The following is a 14887-nucleotide window of genomic DNA, read 5'->3' on the forward strand; positions in this document are numbered from 1 at the left end:
TTCTGCCCCTGAACAGGCAGTTAACCCACTGTTCCTAGGCCGTCATTGAAAATAAGAATTTGTTCTTAATTAACTGACTTGCCTGGTTAAATAAAGGTAAAATAAATAAATATTGAAAGCAGATGCTTTCACAACGGTTAATTAAGCAATTAACATCCCATCATGCTTAAGAACATGTGTTAAAAATGCCCAGTTGCCCATTATTTTGACTACAAGAGATCTGTGACTTAAAAGGTGGTTTAAAAGGTGTGTGTCTCAGTCTCCAGATCTCAACACAATTGAACATTCTGGAGCGGCGCCTGAGACAGAGCTTTCCACCACCATCAACAAAACGCCAAATTATTGAATTTCTTGTGGAAGAATGGTGTCGCATCCCTCCAATAGAGTTCCAGACACTTGTAGAATCTTTGCCAAGGTGCATTGAAGCTGTTCTGGTGGCTCGTAGTGACCCAACGCCCTGTTAAGACACTTTATGTTGGTGTTTTCTTTATTTTGGCTGTTACCTATATGCCAGAATCTCATGGCACATCACAGCTAAACCATGTTAGCATCTTATAGCACATCACAGCTAAACCATGTTAGCATCTTATAGCACATCACAGCTAAACCATGTTAGCATCTTATAACACATCATAGCTAAACCATGCTAGCATCTTTTAGCACATCACAGCCAAACCATGTTAGCATCTTATAACACATCATAGCTAAACCATGCTAGCATCTTATAGCACATCACAGCTAAACTTTGTTAGCATCTTATAGCACATCACAGCAAAACTATGTTAGCATCTTATAACACATCAACGCTAAACTATGTTAGCATCTTATAGCTAGCGCCAGGAGTTTTTCCTGGTCAGCTGACATGGTCAGGAAAAACTTGGATCCTAATTTGATTGCTATGCTACACAGTTATAACATAGTGAAGCTAAATTATGTCTGCTTTTCTAACATCTCTCAGTGCAGGCTAGCACTGCTTTTACAGGGCTGCCAGTCTACCTCACAGCTAACCTCCACATGATAATTAATCAACCAACCCAGTGATTAGACAGTAACCATTGAGAATTATAGTTAGTTTGACAGTGTGACTGTGGGCTGACAGTGTTATGAGACGCAGAGGTATTTGTGTGTGTGTATGGATGGTTTTGGATATGTTTGTGTGTGTGAGTGGTTTAGGAATTTCTCCATATGTCTGTCTTGAATAGTGACTTGTGTCTGTGTGGTTCAAACCCTACACCTCAACCTGAGCACTCGGTTCTGCCATCTTTGATCTCTTGGGACCTCCACCCCTATGAGGGGCCGGCATATCCCAACCAATGACGGAACAATGAATCCCTGGGCATCTTCTGAAAATGTATCTCGAAAATGTATCTCTCGATTAGTCCTACATCACCCCTCCCCACCGCAGAAATGAACTTACTATGACTGTGATATGTGGTTGTCCTGCCTAGCTTCTTAAAATGAATGCACTAAGTCTTTCTGGATAAGTCTGCTAAATTACTCAAATGTAAATAGTAGGTGCTGGGTGGGTGCAGGCGTGGTGTTGGGTGATTGTTTACTGCAGTAAACAATCTATGGGCCTGTTTCATTGGATGTGTGTCAATATGGCTCTTATATAGATCAGTTGCTAGGACACAGCTTCAATCCCTTTCTCGATCCTTACCCCTCTTATTCTCTTTTCTTTCTATCAGACCTCAGGATAAGACCCAGATGCAGACAGTTCGAAATAACAAATATTTATTTACAAAACAGTGGGCAGGCAAGCTACAGATCAAGGGCAGGCAGAGGTCGATAATCCAGGGCAGAATCTGTAAAGTACAGAACACCAGGCAGGCTCAGGGTCAGGGCAGGCATAATGGTCAAAAACCGGGAGAACTAGAAAAACAGGAGACAAGCACAAGACAGGTGAAACAGGAGACAGAGGGCTGTGAGACAGGTTTAATCATTGATACATGAAAGGTGGGATGTATACAGAGGGTTCGGTGAAATAGATGACAAACAGCAGAGGGACTAAGGATCTTGGAGTTGGGGAAAGGGCCGATAAATCGGGGGGAAAGTTTGCGGGACTCTACCCGGAGGGGCAGATCCCGTGTGGACAGCCATACCCTCTGCCCAAGACAATAGCGGGGGAGCTGGGGTCCGGTGGCGGTTCGCCTGTTGACGATACCTGGAGGTATCTTCTTGAGAAGAGTGGACCTAGCTCTCTTCCAGGTGCGCCCCCGGGTTTGACTGGGAACGCTGTACCTCATTGACCTGGTTCTCCATTCCCCAGACGAGGGTAGCCGCCAGGCACGAGGTAGGAAGAATAGTCTCGGGCTCCGAGGGTGTAGATGTGGGGCTACAGTGGCGTGAAAGCATGTCCGACTTAACATTCTTAGACCCTGGCTGGTAGGAGATGGTGAAGTTGAACAGGGTGAACAACAGGGCCTATCGCGCTTGCCTGGAGTTGAGACGCTTGGCAGTACAGAGATATTCCAGGTTCTTGTGGTCTGTCCACACTATGAATGGAAGTTCTGCCCCCTCTAACCAGTGTCTTCACTCCTCCAATGTCATCTTCACTGGGAGTAGTTCTCGATTCCCCACATCATAATTCCTCTCCGTGGCGTTAAGAGGATGGGAGGAGAAGGTGCAGGGATGCAGCTTAAGGTCCAGGGCAGAACACTGGGACAAGACGGCCCCCACTTCGACATCCGACACGTCTAGGAATGCCCAGTCAGCAGCTGGGGACCACGTGAATGGGACCTTGGGAGTGGTGAGTGCTGACAGGGGTTAAGCCAGGGTGCTAGAACCCCAGAAAAAAAACAGAAATAGAAATGGGCAAATCCTAAGAGACGTTGCAGCTGCACTCTGGACGTGGGTTTGGGCCAATCCACCACCGATCTCAATGTTCCAGGATCCATCTGCACATTTCGAGCAGCGATGATGTATCCAAGGAAGGAGATGGTGGAGCATTGGAATTAGAATTTTTCAGCTTTGACTAAAAGCTGGTTCTCCAGGAGACGCTGGAGGACATGGAGGACGTGTTCTTGAGCCGAGCGGGAAAAAATGAGGATGTCGTCCATGTAGACGAACACGAACCGGTTCAACATGCAGCGGAGAATGTCATTTACCAGGGCCTGGAACACTGCAGGAGCATTGGTCAGACCGAATGGCATCACCAGGTTTTCATAATGTCCGCTAGCAGTGTTGAAGGCTATCTTTCAGTCCCGTATCCGTACCAGGTGATAGGTGTTCTCCAGGTCCAACTTAGAGAAGATGGACTGCTGGTACAGGGAATACAGCTGTCCCCGGGGTGGTGTAGTGCCCGGGAGTAGGTCGGACCCGCAGTCTGGGTCGACGCGGAGGAAGCGACGTGGCCCAGGCTTTGCTGAAAACCTCCCGTAGGTTCCTGTGGAGAGGTCTGAGGCTTCTTCCGAGCCCACAGGAAGATGTCCCGGGGCAGGCTGCGCCGACTTCAGACAATGGGCGCGGCAGAACGGGCTCCAGCCAATGATAGTACCAGTAGTCTTTTGATAAGGGGATTGTGGCACTGGAGCCAAGAAAACCCCAATACCACGGGAACCTGAGGAGACTTGATGAGCATAAACTTAATAGACTCAGTGTGGTTCTCAGACACACACAGGTGGATAGGAGTAGTATTGGGGGTGACCCTGCCTATAGAGTGCCCCTCCTGTGCTCTAACGTCCATGGGAATGGGGAGGGGCTGAGTGGGGATGCCCAGCTCAAACACCAGGGTGGCGTCGATGAAACTCTCGTCGGCCCCAGAGTCAATGAGAGCCCGGAGAGATTTTGACTAGTTGCCCCACAGGAGGATGGCATGGAGAGGGGTGTGAGTAAGGGGAGAAGAAAAATTATCCGTATGGCTCACCAGAGTCCTCGTACCTACTGATGAACATGGTCCTTTTAATGGACAGGTAGACACATAATGACGGGCAGTTCTGCAATATAGACAACTCTGGGTCTACGTAAGTGTTAGGTTGGAGGCAGCCTAGCTCTGACGAGTTGCATCGGCTCCGGAAAAGGCGAGCCGGCAGACCTCCTCTCCCTCCTACGTTCCCGTAGCCACCCATCGATTCAGATGGTCAAGGCGATGAGCGAATCGAGATCCGTAGGCAGCTCCCGGACAGCGAGCTCGTCCTTAACCTCCTCCGATAATCCATGTAGGAATGTGTGGATAGTCCTCCACACTGCAGGGGTCTTGGCGGAGCTGGAGTAACCTCCGGGCAGCCTCTCTCCCGGACAATGGAGAATCAAAAACCTTTTTAACCTCAGCAAAGAACTCCTCCATACTGAAAAATACAGCAGATCATTGTTCTCACACCGCCGTAGCCCAGGCAAGAGCCCTCCTTGACATTAGCGTTATGAAATACGCTATCTTCAAGTGGTCCAAGAAGGACAAGGGCTTCAGCTCGAAGATAAGGGAACACTGGGCAGCTCGAAGATAAGGGAACACTGGGCAGCTCGAAGATGAGGGAACACTGGGCAGCTCGAAGATAAGGGAACACTGGGCAGCTCGAAGATGAGGGAACACTGGGCAGCTCGAAGATTAGGGAACACTGGGCAGCTCGAAGATAAGGGAACACTGGGCAGCTCGAAGATAAGGGAACACTGGGCAGCTCGAAGATGAGGGAACACTGGGCAGCTCGAAGATAAGGGAACACTGGGCAGCTCGAAGATGAGGGAACACTGGGCAGCTCGAAGATGAGGGAACACTGGGCAGCTCGAAGATAAGGGAACACTGGGCAGCTCGAAGATGAGGGAACACTGGGCAGCTTGAAGATAAGAGAACACTGGGCAGCTTGAAGATAAGGGAACACTGGGCAGCTCGAAGATGAGGGAACACTGGGCAGCTCGAAGATAAGGGAACACTGGGCAGCTCGAAGATGAGGGAACACTGGGCAGCTCGAAGATGAGGGAACACTGGGCAGCTCGAAGATGAGGGAACACTGGGCAGCTCGAAGATAAGGGAACACTGGGCAGCTCGAAGATAAGGGAACACTGGGCAGCTCGAAGATAAGGGAACACTGGGCAGCTCGAAGATGAGGGAACACTGGAAGAGAAACTCCCGTCAGGTTCCTGACCTTCCAGCGAAGCGTTCTGGAGGAGGTAAGCGTGGTTCTCGAGAAGCCTGGATGGCCTGGAGAGACGCACTGCCGACAGCTGTTTTACTGAGGAGCTGGGAGGTTACTGTCGTGGCCGGCTGCCTCACACCAATTCATTCAAGGCACAGTCATGGCGTTCTGCTAAGGTCTGGAACCCTTCCATAAGACCTCAGAGTAACTCCTCGTGTCTCCTAATGGAGGCTCCTTGGGTGGAGACGGCATTGCGGAGCTGGTCCGAGTCTGCTGTGTAAGTCAGTCATGGCCAGTTCCTACTATCAGACCTCAGGATAAGACCCAGATGCAGACAGTTCGAAATAACAAATGTTTATTTACAAAACAGGGGGCAGGCAAACGACAGGTCAAGGGCAGGCAGAGGTCAGTAATCCAGGAGTCCGTGAGGTACAGAACAGCAGGCAGGCTCAGGGTCAGGGCAGGCAGAATGGTCAAAAACCAGGAGAACTAAAAAAAAAACAGGAACTAATGAGAAACAGGAGTACGGGAAAAAACGCTGGTAGACTTGACGAGACAAGACGAACTGGCAACAGCCAAACAGAAAACACAGGTATAAGTGCACAGGAGATGCACGGGGAAGATGGGCGACACCTGGAGGGGGTGGAGACAAGCACAAGGACAGGTGAAAGAGATCAGTGTGTGACACTTTCTCTATCCTTTCCCCTCTTATTCTCTCCTCTTTCTCTGTCCTTTCCCCTCTTATTCTCCTCTTTCTCTATCCTTTCCACCTCTTATTCTCCTCTTTCTCTATCCTTTCCCCTCTTATTCTCCTCTTTCTCTGTCCTTTCCCCTCTTATTCTCCTCTTTCTCTGTCCTTTCCCCTCTTATTCTCCTCTTTCTCTATCCTTTCCCCTCTTATTCTCCTCTTTCTCTATCCTTTCCCCTCTTATTCTCCTCTTTCTCTATCCTTTCCCCTCTTATTCTCTCCTTTCTCTATCCTTTCCCCTCTTATTCTCCTCTTTCTCTGTCCTTTCCCCTCTTATTCTCCTCTTTCTCTATCCTTTCCCCTCTTATTCTCCTCTTTCTCTATCCTTTCCCCTCTTATTCTCTCCTTTCTCTATCCTTTCCCCTCTTATTCTCCTCTTTCTCTATCCTTTCCCCTCTTATTCTCCTCTTTCTCTGTCCTTTCCCCTCTTATTCTCCTCTTTCTCTATCCTTTCCCCTCTTATTCTCTCCTTTCTCTATCCTTTCCCCTCTTATTCTCCTCTTTCTCTGTCCTTTCCCCTCTTATTCTCCTCTTTCTCTATCATTTCCCCTCTTATTCTCTCCTTTCTCTATCCTTTCCCCTCTTATTCTCCTCTTTCTCTATCCTTTCCCCTCTTATTCTCCCCTCTTTCTCTATCCTTTCCCCTCTTATTCTCCTCTTTCTCTATCCTTTCCCCTCTTATTCTCCTCTTTCTCTGTCCTTTCCCCTCTTATTCTCCTCTTTCTCTGTCCTTTCCCCTCTTATTCTCCTCTTTCTCTATCCTTTCCCCTCTTATTCTCCTCTTTCTCTATCATTTCCCCTCTTATTCTCCCCTCTTTGTCTGTCCTTTCCCCTCTTATTCCCTCCTCTTTGTCTGTCCTTTCCCCTCTTATTCTAATATCTTTGTTGCCTGTTACTCTATTTTCTCTCTTTGCCCTATTTCTCTTCTCCCAAATGTTTAAATTATTTCTTTCATATCACACTCTCTCTGTTTTTCTCCTCAGCCTTGTTTTCCCTCTCTGTCTGCTACAGTAGGTCTCTGTCTGCTACAGTAGGTCTCTGTCTGCTACAGTAGGTGTCTCTGTCTGCTACAGTAGGTCTCTGTCTGCTACAGTAGGTCTCTCTGTCTGCTACAGTAGGTCTCTCTGTCTGCTAGATCTTTCTGTCTGCTAGGTCTCTGTCTGCTGGGTCTCTCTGTCTGCTGGGTCTCTCTGTCTGCTGGGTCTCTCTGTCTGCTAGGTCTCTCTGTCTGCTGGGTCTCTCTGTCTGCTGGGTCTCTCTGTCTGCTGGGTCTCTCTGTCTGCTGGGTCTCTCTGTCTGCTGGGTCTCTCTGTCTGCTGGGTCTCTCTGTCTGCTAGGTCTCTCTGTCTGCTAGGTCTCTCTGTCTGCTGGGTCTCTCTGTCTGCTATGTCTCTCTGTCTGCTGGGTCTCTCTGTCTGCTGGGTCTCTCTGTCTGCTGGGTCTCTCTGTCTGCTGGGTCTCTCTGTCTGCTGGGTCTCTCTGTCTGCTAGGTCTCTCTGTCTGCTGGGTCTCTCTGTCTGCTGGGTCTCTCTGTCTGCTGGGTCTCTCTGTCTGCTGGGTCTCTCTGTCTGCTAGGTCTCTCTGTCTGCTAGGTCTCTCTGTCTGCTGGGTCTCTCTGTCTGCTGGGTCTCTCTGTCTGCTGGGTCTCTCTGTCTGCTGGGTCTCTCTGTCTGCTGGGTCTCTCTGTCTGCTGGGTCTCTCTGTCTGCTGGGTCTCTCTGTCTGCTGGGTCTCTCTGTCTGCTGGGTCTCTCTGTCTGCTGGGGCTCTCTGTCTGCTAGGTCTCTCTGTCTGCTAGGTCTCTCTGTCTGCTGGGTCTCTCTGTCTGCTGGGTCTCTCTGTCTGCTGGGTCTCTCTGTCTGCTAGGTCTCTCTGTCTGCTGGGTCTCTCTGTCTGCTGGGTCTCTCTGTCTGCTGGGTCTCTCTGTCTACTACACCTGGTCTCTCTGTCTGCTGGGTCTCTCTGTCTGCTGGGTCTCTCTGTCTGCTAGGGCTCTCTGTCTGCTAGGTATCTCTGTCTGCTAGGTCTCTCTGTCTGCTAGGTCTCTCTGTCTGCTAGGTCTCTCTGTCTGCTAGTTCTCTCTGTCTGATAGGTTTCTCTGTCTGCTACAGTAGGTCTCTCTGTCTGCTGGTCTCTGTCTGATAGGCCTCTCTGTCTAATTGGTCTCTCTGTCTGCTACAGTAGGTGTCTCTGTCTGCTACAGTAGGTGTCTCTGTCTGCTACAGTAGGTGTCTCTGTCTGCTACAGTAGGTCTCTGGTGAGGTAATGCTGGAACAGATGGATCACAATTCTTTCTTCCTGTCTCGTGTGTCTATATTGTGTGAATGTGTTTGTGTGTGCTCCTCTGCTTGCCAAGCATGTGAAACATTTGTTAGTTTGCGGATGGAGGGAATGGGGAGGATAGAGGCAAGGGGTATCTGTAATCACTCTCTGATTACAAGACTTTCATATTGTTTTCATATTTTCTTTTCACTTTCCTTTCAGAGACACACCCAGGGTATAGAGTGCACTCCACACGGCCCTCAGACAAATCATTCTCTCTCTGTGTCTCACTCTCTCTATCTTGTTCTCTTTCTTTCTCTCTCTCTCTCTCTCTCCAGGGGTTGTGTAAAAGTCTTTGATTCCTCCATGTGTCTGTGTGCATGTTTGCTGATGTTGATGATGGGCTAGAAGTCCTGGAGAAGAAAAATATGTAGGAGAAGGAGAGAGGAAAAAGAAGGAACAGCATGTCAGAAATCAGCTCAATGCAATTGAAGAATCCATAGACTCTAACCACTTCTGGGAAAATTGGAACAAACAACAACACAAATAATTATCTATCCAAAATGGAGATGTATGGGTAAACCACTTCTCCAATCTTTTTGGCTCTATAACAAAGAATAAAGAGCAAAAACATATACATGATCAAATACAGATCTTAGAATCAACTATTAAAGACTACCAGAACCCACTGGATTATCCAATTACATTGAATGAGTTACAGGACAAAATAAAAACCCTCCAACCCAAAAAGGCCTGTGGTGTTGATGGTATCCTCAATGAAATGATCAAATATACAGACAACAAATTCCAATTGGCTATACTAAAACTCTTTAACATCATACTTAGCTCTGGCATCTTCCCCAATATTTGGAACCAAGGACTGATCACCCCAATCCACAAAAGTGGAGACAAATTTGACCCCAATAACTACCGTGGAATATGTGTCAACAGTAACCTTGGGAAAATCCTCTGCATTATCATTAACAGCAGACTCGTACATTTCCTCAATGAAAATAACGTACTGAGCAAATGTCAAATTGGCTTTTTACCAAATTACCGTACAACAGACCATGTGTTCACCCTGCACACCCTAATTGGCAACCAAACAAACCAAAACAAAGGCAAAGTCTTCTCATGCTTTGTTGATTTCAAAACAGCCTTAGACTCAATTTGGCATGAGGGTCTGCTATACAAACTGATGGAAAGTGGTGTTGGGGGTAAAACATATGACATTATAAAATCCATGTACACAAACAACAAGTGTGCGGTTCAAATTGGCAAAAAACACACACATTTCTTCACACAGGGTCGTGGGGTTAGACAGGGATGCAGCTTAAGCCCCACCCTCTTCAACATATATATCAACGAATTGGCGCGGGCACTAGAAAAGCCTCCCCCTGCTAGAATCCGAAGTCAAATGTCTGCTGTTTGCTGATGATCTGGTGCTTCTGTCACCAACCAAGGAGGGCCTACAGCAGCACCTGCACCTAGATCTTATGCACAGATTCTGTAAGACCTGGGCCCTGACAGTAAATCTCAGTAAGACCAAAATAATGGTGTTCCAAAAAAGGTCCAGTCACCAGGACCACAAATACAAATTCCATCTCGACACTGTTGCCCTATAGCACACAAAAACACTATACATACCTTGGCCTAAATATCAGCGCCACAGGTAACTTCCACAAAGCTGTGAACGATCTGAGAGACAAGGCAAGAAGGGCATTCTATGCCATCAAAAGGAACATACATTTCAACATACCAATTAGGATTTGGCTAAAAATACTTTAATCAGTCATAGAGCCCATTGCCCTTCATGGTTGTGAGGTCTGGGGACCGCTCACCAACCAAGACTTCACAAAATGGGACAAACACCAAATTGAGACTCTGCACGCAGAATTCTGCAAAAATATCCTCCGTGTACAATTTACAACACCAAATAATGCATGCAGAGCAGAATTAGGCCGATACCCACTAATTATCAAAATCCAGAAAAGAGCCGTTAAATTCTATAACCACCTAAAAGGAAGTGATTCCCAAACCTTCCATAACAAAGCCATCACCTACAGAGAGATGAACCTGGAGAAGAGTCCCCTAAGCAAGCTGGTCCTGGGGCTCTGTTCGCAAACACAAACACACCCTACAGAGCCCCAGGACAACACAATTAGACCCAACCAAATCATGAGAAAACAAAAAGATAATTATTTGACACATTGGAAAGAATTAACAAAAGAACAGAGCAAACTAGAATGCTATTTGGCCCTAAACAGAGAGTAGACAGCGGCAGAATACCTGACCACTGTGACTGACCCTACACAGAGAGTAGACAGTGGCAGAATACCTGACCACTGTGACTGACCCTACACAGAGAGTACACAGTGGCAGAATACCTGACCACTGTGACTGACCCTACACAGAGAGTACACAGTGGCAGAATACCTGACCACTGTGACTGACCCAAACTTAAGGAAAGCTTTGACTATGTACAGACTCAGTGAGCATAGCCTTGCTATTGAGAAAGGCCTCCGTAGGCAGACCTGGCTCTCAAGAGAAGACAGGCTATGTTCTCACTGCCCACAAAATGAGGTGGAAACTGAGCTGCACTTCCTAACCTCCTGCCCAATGTATGACCATATTAGAGAGACATATTTCCCTCAGATTACACAGATCCACAAAGAATTCGAAAACATATCCAATTTCCCTCAGCTGTAAAAACATCCTCCTCCCTGTTTTGTATCTCTCCTGGTCTCTATCTTTCTCTCAATGGGGCAGTCACCCTCTCTTCCTGACTGGTTTTAATTTCCTCCCATGATTCCCAGTTAACCTCTCCCCTCACCCCGTTTTGTCTTACCCCGACCCTGTCCCCTGGTCCCGTACCCTGTCCCCCTCACCTTAAAGTCCTCAGAGATGTGAGTCATTGGTCTCAGTTGTGAAATAGTGGATTGTTCTGAACCACAGCTGTGAGTCAGCTGCACTACTGCTTTGCCCAACAACAACAGGTGGACTGTGGGTTGGTGTGAAATGTGTAGGCTTGTGGAATGTCGTAGGTTATGATGTCATAATGTTGTACAACTGTCTGAGACCCTGAACTATGAATTGAGAAACAAGTTCACTAATACTGCTGTGACAGCTACAGTGACGGTCTAATACTGCTGTGAGACCTACAATGACAGTATACTACTGCTGTGACAGCAACAATTACAGTCTACTACTGCTGTGACAGCAACAATTACAGTCTACTACTGCTGTGACAGCAACAATGACAGTATACTACTGCTGTGACAGCAACAATTACAGTATAACACTGCTGTGACAGCAACAATTACAGTATAACACTGCTGTGACAGCAACAATTACAGTCTAATACTGCTGTGACAGCAACAATTACAGTCTACTACTGCTGTGACAGCAACAATGACAGTATACTACTGCTGTGACAGCAACAATTACAGTATAACACTGCTGTGACAGCAACAATTACAGTCTAATACTGCTGTGACAGCAACAATGACAGTATACTACTGCTGTGACAGCAACAATGACAGTCTACTACTGCTGTGACAGCAACAATGACAGTCTGGTCACTGCTGTTTCAAGCAAAAAGCTCAGACTCAGCATAGCAGCAATGTTACTTCCTCCTCGCTAACACTGACAAAGTGATCAAAACATTTTCTGAATTTGAAACAGTTATCCCACCCTAACCCCCTCTCCCCTCTCTCTCTCCCCTCTCTCCTCTCTCTCTCCCCTCTCTCCCCCTCTCTCTCTCCCCCTCTCTCTCCAGGCCCTGTGTATAAACGTGCAGTGCAGTGATGTCTTGGAGACCTTATGTCTGGTGTTCTGTGGAGCTGATGTGAACTGTTCTACTGGCCAGACAGACTGTCCCTCCCCCCTCTCCCTGGCACTCGCCCACAACCAGAAACTACAGGCCCAGTTCCTCTCACACAACCTCAACACAGGTATTTAAGTACATGTTGTATTCCAGTGTAATAATGAGGGTGCATGTTGACAGTGTGTTGTTGTGTGTCTGCAGAGCTGCCTCGGTCGGAGGTGACTGGGGTCATGGAGCCTCAACACTATTCACCACAGCACCCCGTCACTCACAATGGCTTCCTTTTCAAGACCGCCTCCATGGCCCGGCCTATCACGGAGCGTAAGGCCAGGGAGGGTGAGCCAATCACACACACACACACACATCTCCCCTAGTTTCTTCCTTAGTCCCCTAGTCCCTTCCCTAGTCCCCTTGTCTCCTAATTCCCTCCCCTTGTCCCATCCTCTAGTGCCCTAGTCTCCGAGTCCCCTCCCATATTCCCTTCCCCTAGTCTTAGTCCCTTCCCCTAGTCTCTTAGTCCCTTCCCCTAGTCCCTTCCCCTAGTCTCTTAGTCCATTCTTCCAGTCCCTTCCCCTAGTCCCTCACTCTAGTCCCTTCCCCAAGTCCTTCCCCTAGTCCCTTCCCCTAGTCCCTTCCCCTCGTCCCTTCCCCTAGTCCCTCCCCTAGTCCTTCCCCCAGTCCCTTCCCCTAGTCTCTTAGTCCCTTCCCCTCGTCCCTTCCCCTAGTCTCCTAGTCCCTTCCTCTAATCCCTTCCCATAGTCTCTTAGTCCCTTCCCCTCGTCGCTCCATCCAGTCCCTTCCCCTAGTCCCTCCATCCAGTCCCTTCCCCTAGTCCCTTCCCCTAGTCCCTTCCTCTAGTCCCTCCATCCAGTCCCTTCCCCTAGTCCCTCCATCCAGTCCCTTCCTCTAGTCCCTTCCTCTAGTCCCTTCCCCTAGTCCCTCACTCTAGTCCCTCACTCTAGTCCCTTCCTCTAGTCCCTTCCTCTAGTCCCTCCATCCAGTCCCTTCCTCTAGTCCCTTCCTATAGTCCCATCCATCCAGTCCCTTCCTCTAGTCCCTTCCCCTAGTCCCTCACTCTAGTCCCTCACTCTAGTCCCTTCCTCTAGTCCCTTCCTCTAGTCCCTCCATCCAGTCCCTTCCTCTTGTCCCTTCCCCTAGTCCCTTCCTCTAGTCCCTCACTCTAGTCCTTTCCTCTAGTCCCTCACTCTAGTCCCTTCCCTTAGCCCTCCCCCTAGTCCCTTCCCCAAGTCCTTCCATCAGTCCCTTCCCCTGGTCTCTTAGTCCCTTCCATCAGTCCCTTCCTCTAGTCCCTTCCCCTAGTCCCTCACTCTAGTCCCTCACCTCTAGTCCCTTCCTCTAGTCCCTTCCTCTAGTCCCTCCATCCAGTCCATTCCTCTAGTCCCTTCCATCCAGTCCCTTTCTCTAGTTCCTTCCTCTAGTCCCTTCCCCTAGTCCCTCACTCTAGTCCCTCACTCTAGTCCCTTCCTCTAATCTCCTTCCCCTAGTCCCTCACTCTAGTCCCTCACTCTAGTCCCTTCCTCTAATCTCCTTCCTCTAGTCCCTTCCTCTAGTCCCTCCATCCAGTCCCTTCCTCTTGTCCCTTCCCCTAGTCCCTTCCTCTAGTCCCTCACTCTAGTCCCTTCCCCTAGTCCCTCACTCTAGTCCTTTCCTCTAGTCCCTCACTCTAGTCCCTTCCCTTAGCCCTTCCCCTAGTCCCTTCCCCAAGTCCTTCCATCAGTCCATTCCCCTGGTCTCTTAGTCCCTTCCATCAGTCCCTTCCATCAGTCCCTTCCTCTAGTCCTTTCCTCTAATCCCTTCCCCTAGTCCCTCACTATAGTCCCTTCCCCTAGTCCTTCCATCAGTCCCTTCCCCTAGTCTCGTAGTCCCATCCTCTAGTCCCTTCCCTTAGTCCTTCCATCAGTCCCTTCCCCAAGTCCCTTCCCCAAGTCCTTCCATCAGTCCCTTCCCCTAGTCTCTTAGTCCCTTCCATCAGTCCCTTCCTCTAGTCCTTTCCTCTAGTCCCTTCCCCTAGTCCCTCACTCTAGTCCCTTCCCCTAGTCCTTCCATCAGTCCCTTCCCCTAGTCTCTTAGTCCCTTCCTCTAGTCCCTTCCCCTAGTCCCTCCATCCAGTCCCTTCCCCAAGTCCCTTTCTCTAGTCCCTTCCCCTAGTCCCTCCACCCAGTCCCTTCCCCTAGTCCCTTCCCCTAGTCCCTCCATCCAGTCCCTTCCCCTAGTTCCTTCCTCAAGTCCCTTCCCCTAGTCCCTCCATCAGTCCCTTCCCCTAGTCCCTCCATCCAGTTCCTTCCCCTAGTTCCTTCCCCGTTTCGCTCCATCCAGTTCCTTCCCCTAGTTCTTTCCCCTTGTCCCTCCATGCAGTCCCTTCCCCTAGTCCTTCCATCCATTCCTTTCCCCTAGTCCCTCCCCCTAGTCCTTCCATCCAGTCCCTTCCCCTAGTCCTTCCGTCCAGTCCCTTCCCCCAGTCCCTTCCCCTAGTCCTTCCATCCAGTCCCTTCCCCTAGTCCCTCCCCCTAGTCCCTCCATCCAGTCCCTTCCCCTAGTCCCTTCCCCTAGTTCCCCTAGTCCCTCCATCCAGTCCCTTCCCCTAGTCCCTCCATCCAGTCCCTTCCCCTAGTCTCTCCATCCAGTCCCTTCCCCTAGTCCTTCCATCCAGTCCCTCCCCCTAGTCCCTCCATCCAGTCCCTTCCCCTAGTCCTTCCATCAGTCCCTTCCCCTAGTCCCTTCATCCAGTCCCTTCCCCTAGTCCTTCCATCCAGTCCCTTCCCCTAGTCCCTTCCCCTAGTCCTTCCATCCAGTCCCTTCCCCAAGTCCCTTCCCCAAGTCCCTCCATCGAGTCCCTTCCCCTTGTCCCTCCATCCAGTCCCTTCCCCTAGTCCTTCCATCCAGTCCCTTCCCCTAGTCCCTTCATCCAGTCCCTTCCCCTAGTCCCTTCCCCAAGTCCCTCCATCGAGTCCCTTCCCCAAGTC

At 49.3% G+C, this 14887-nt stretch overlaps 1 protein-coding gene across 1 annotated transcript in view; it reads left to right on the forward strand.

Annotated features, from left to right (window-relative positions):
- The window catches only part of LOC135533171 (arf-GAP with Rho-GAP domain, ANK repeat and PH domain-containing protein 1-like), a 41962-nt gene that overhangs the window by 4268 nt on the left and 22807 nt on the right, over positions 1–14887 (forward strand). The window contains exons 5-6 of the mRNA XM_064960576.1: positions 11856–12030; positions 12105–12239. Coding sequence (XP_064816648.1) covers positions 11856–12030; positions 12105–12239 — 310 coding nt within the window. The remainder of the gene's footprint in view (positions 1–11855; positions 12031–12104; positions 12240–14887) is intronic.

This window comes from Oncorhynchus masou, unplaced genomic scaffold (assembly GCF_036934945.1).
Source record: "Oncorhynchus masou masou isolate Uvic2021 unplaced genomic scaffold, UVic_Omas_1.1 unplaced_scaffold_2265, whole genome shotgun sequence".
NCBI lineage: Eukaryota > Metazoa > Chordata > Actinopteri > Salmoniformes > Salmonidae > Oncorhynchus > Oncorhynchus masou.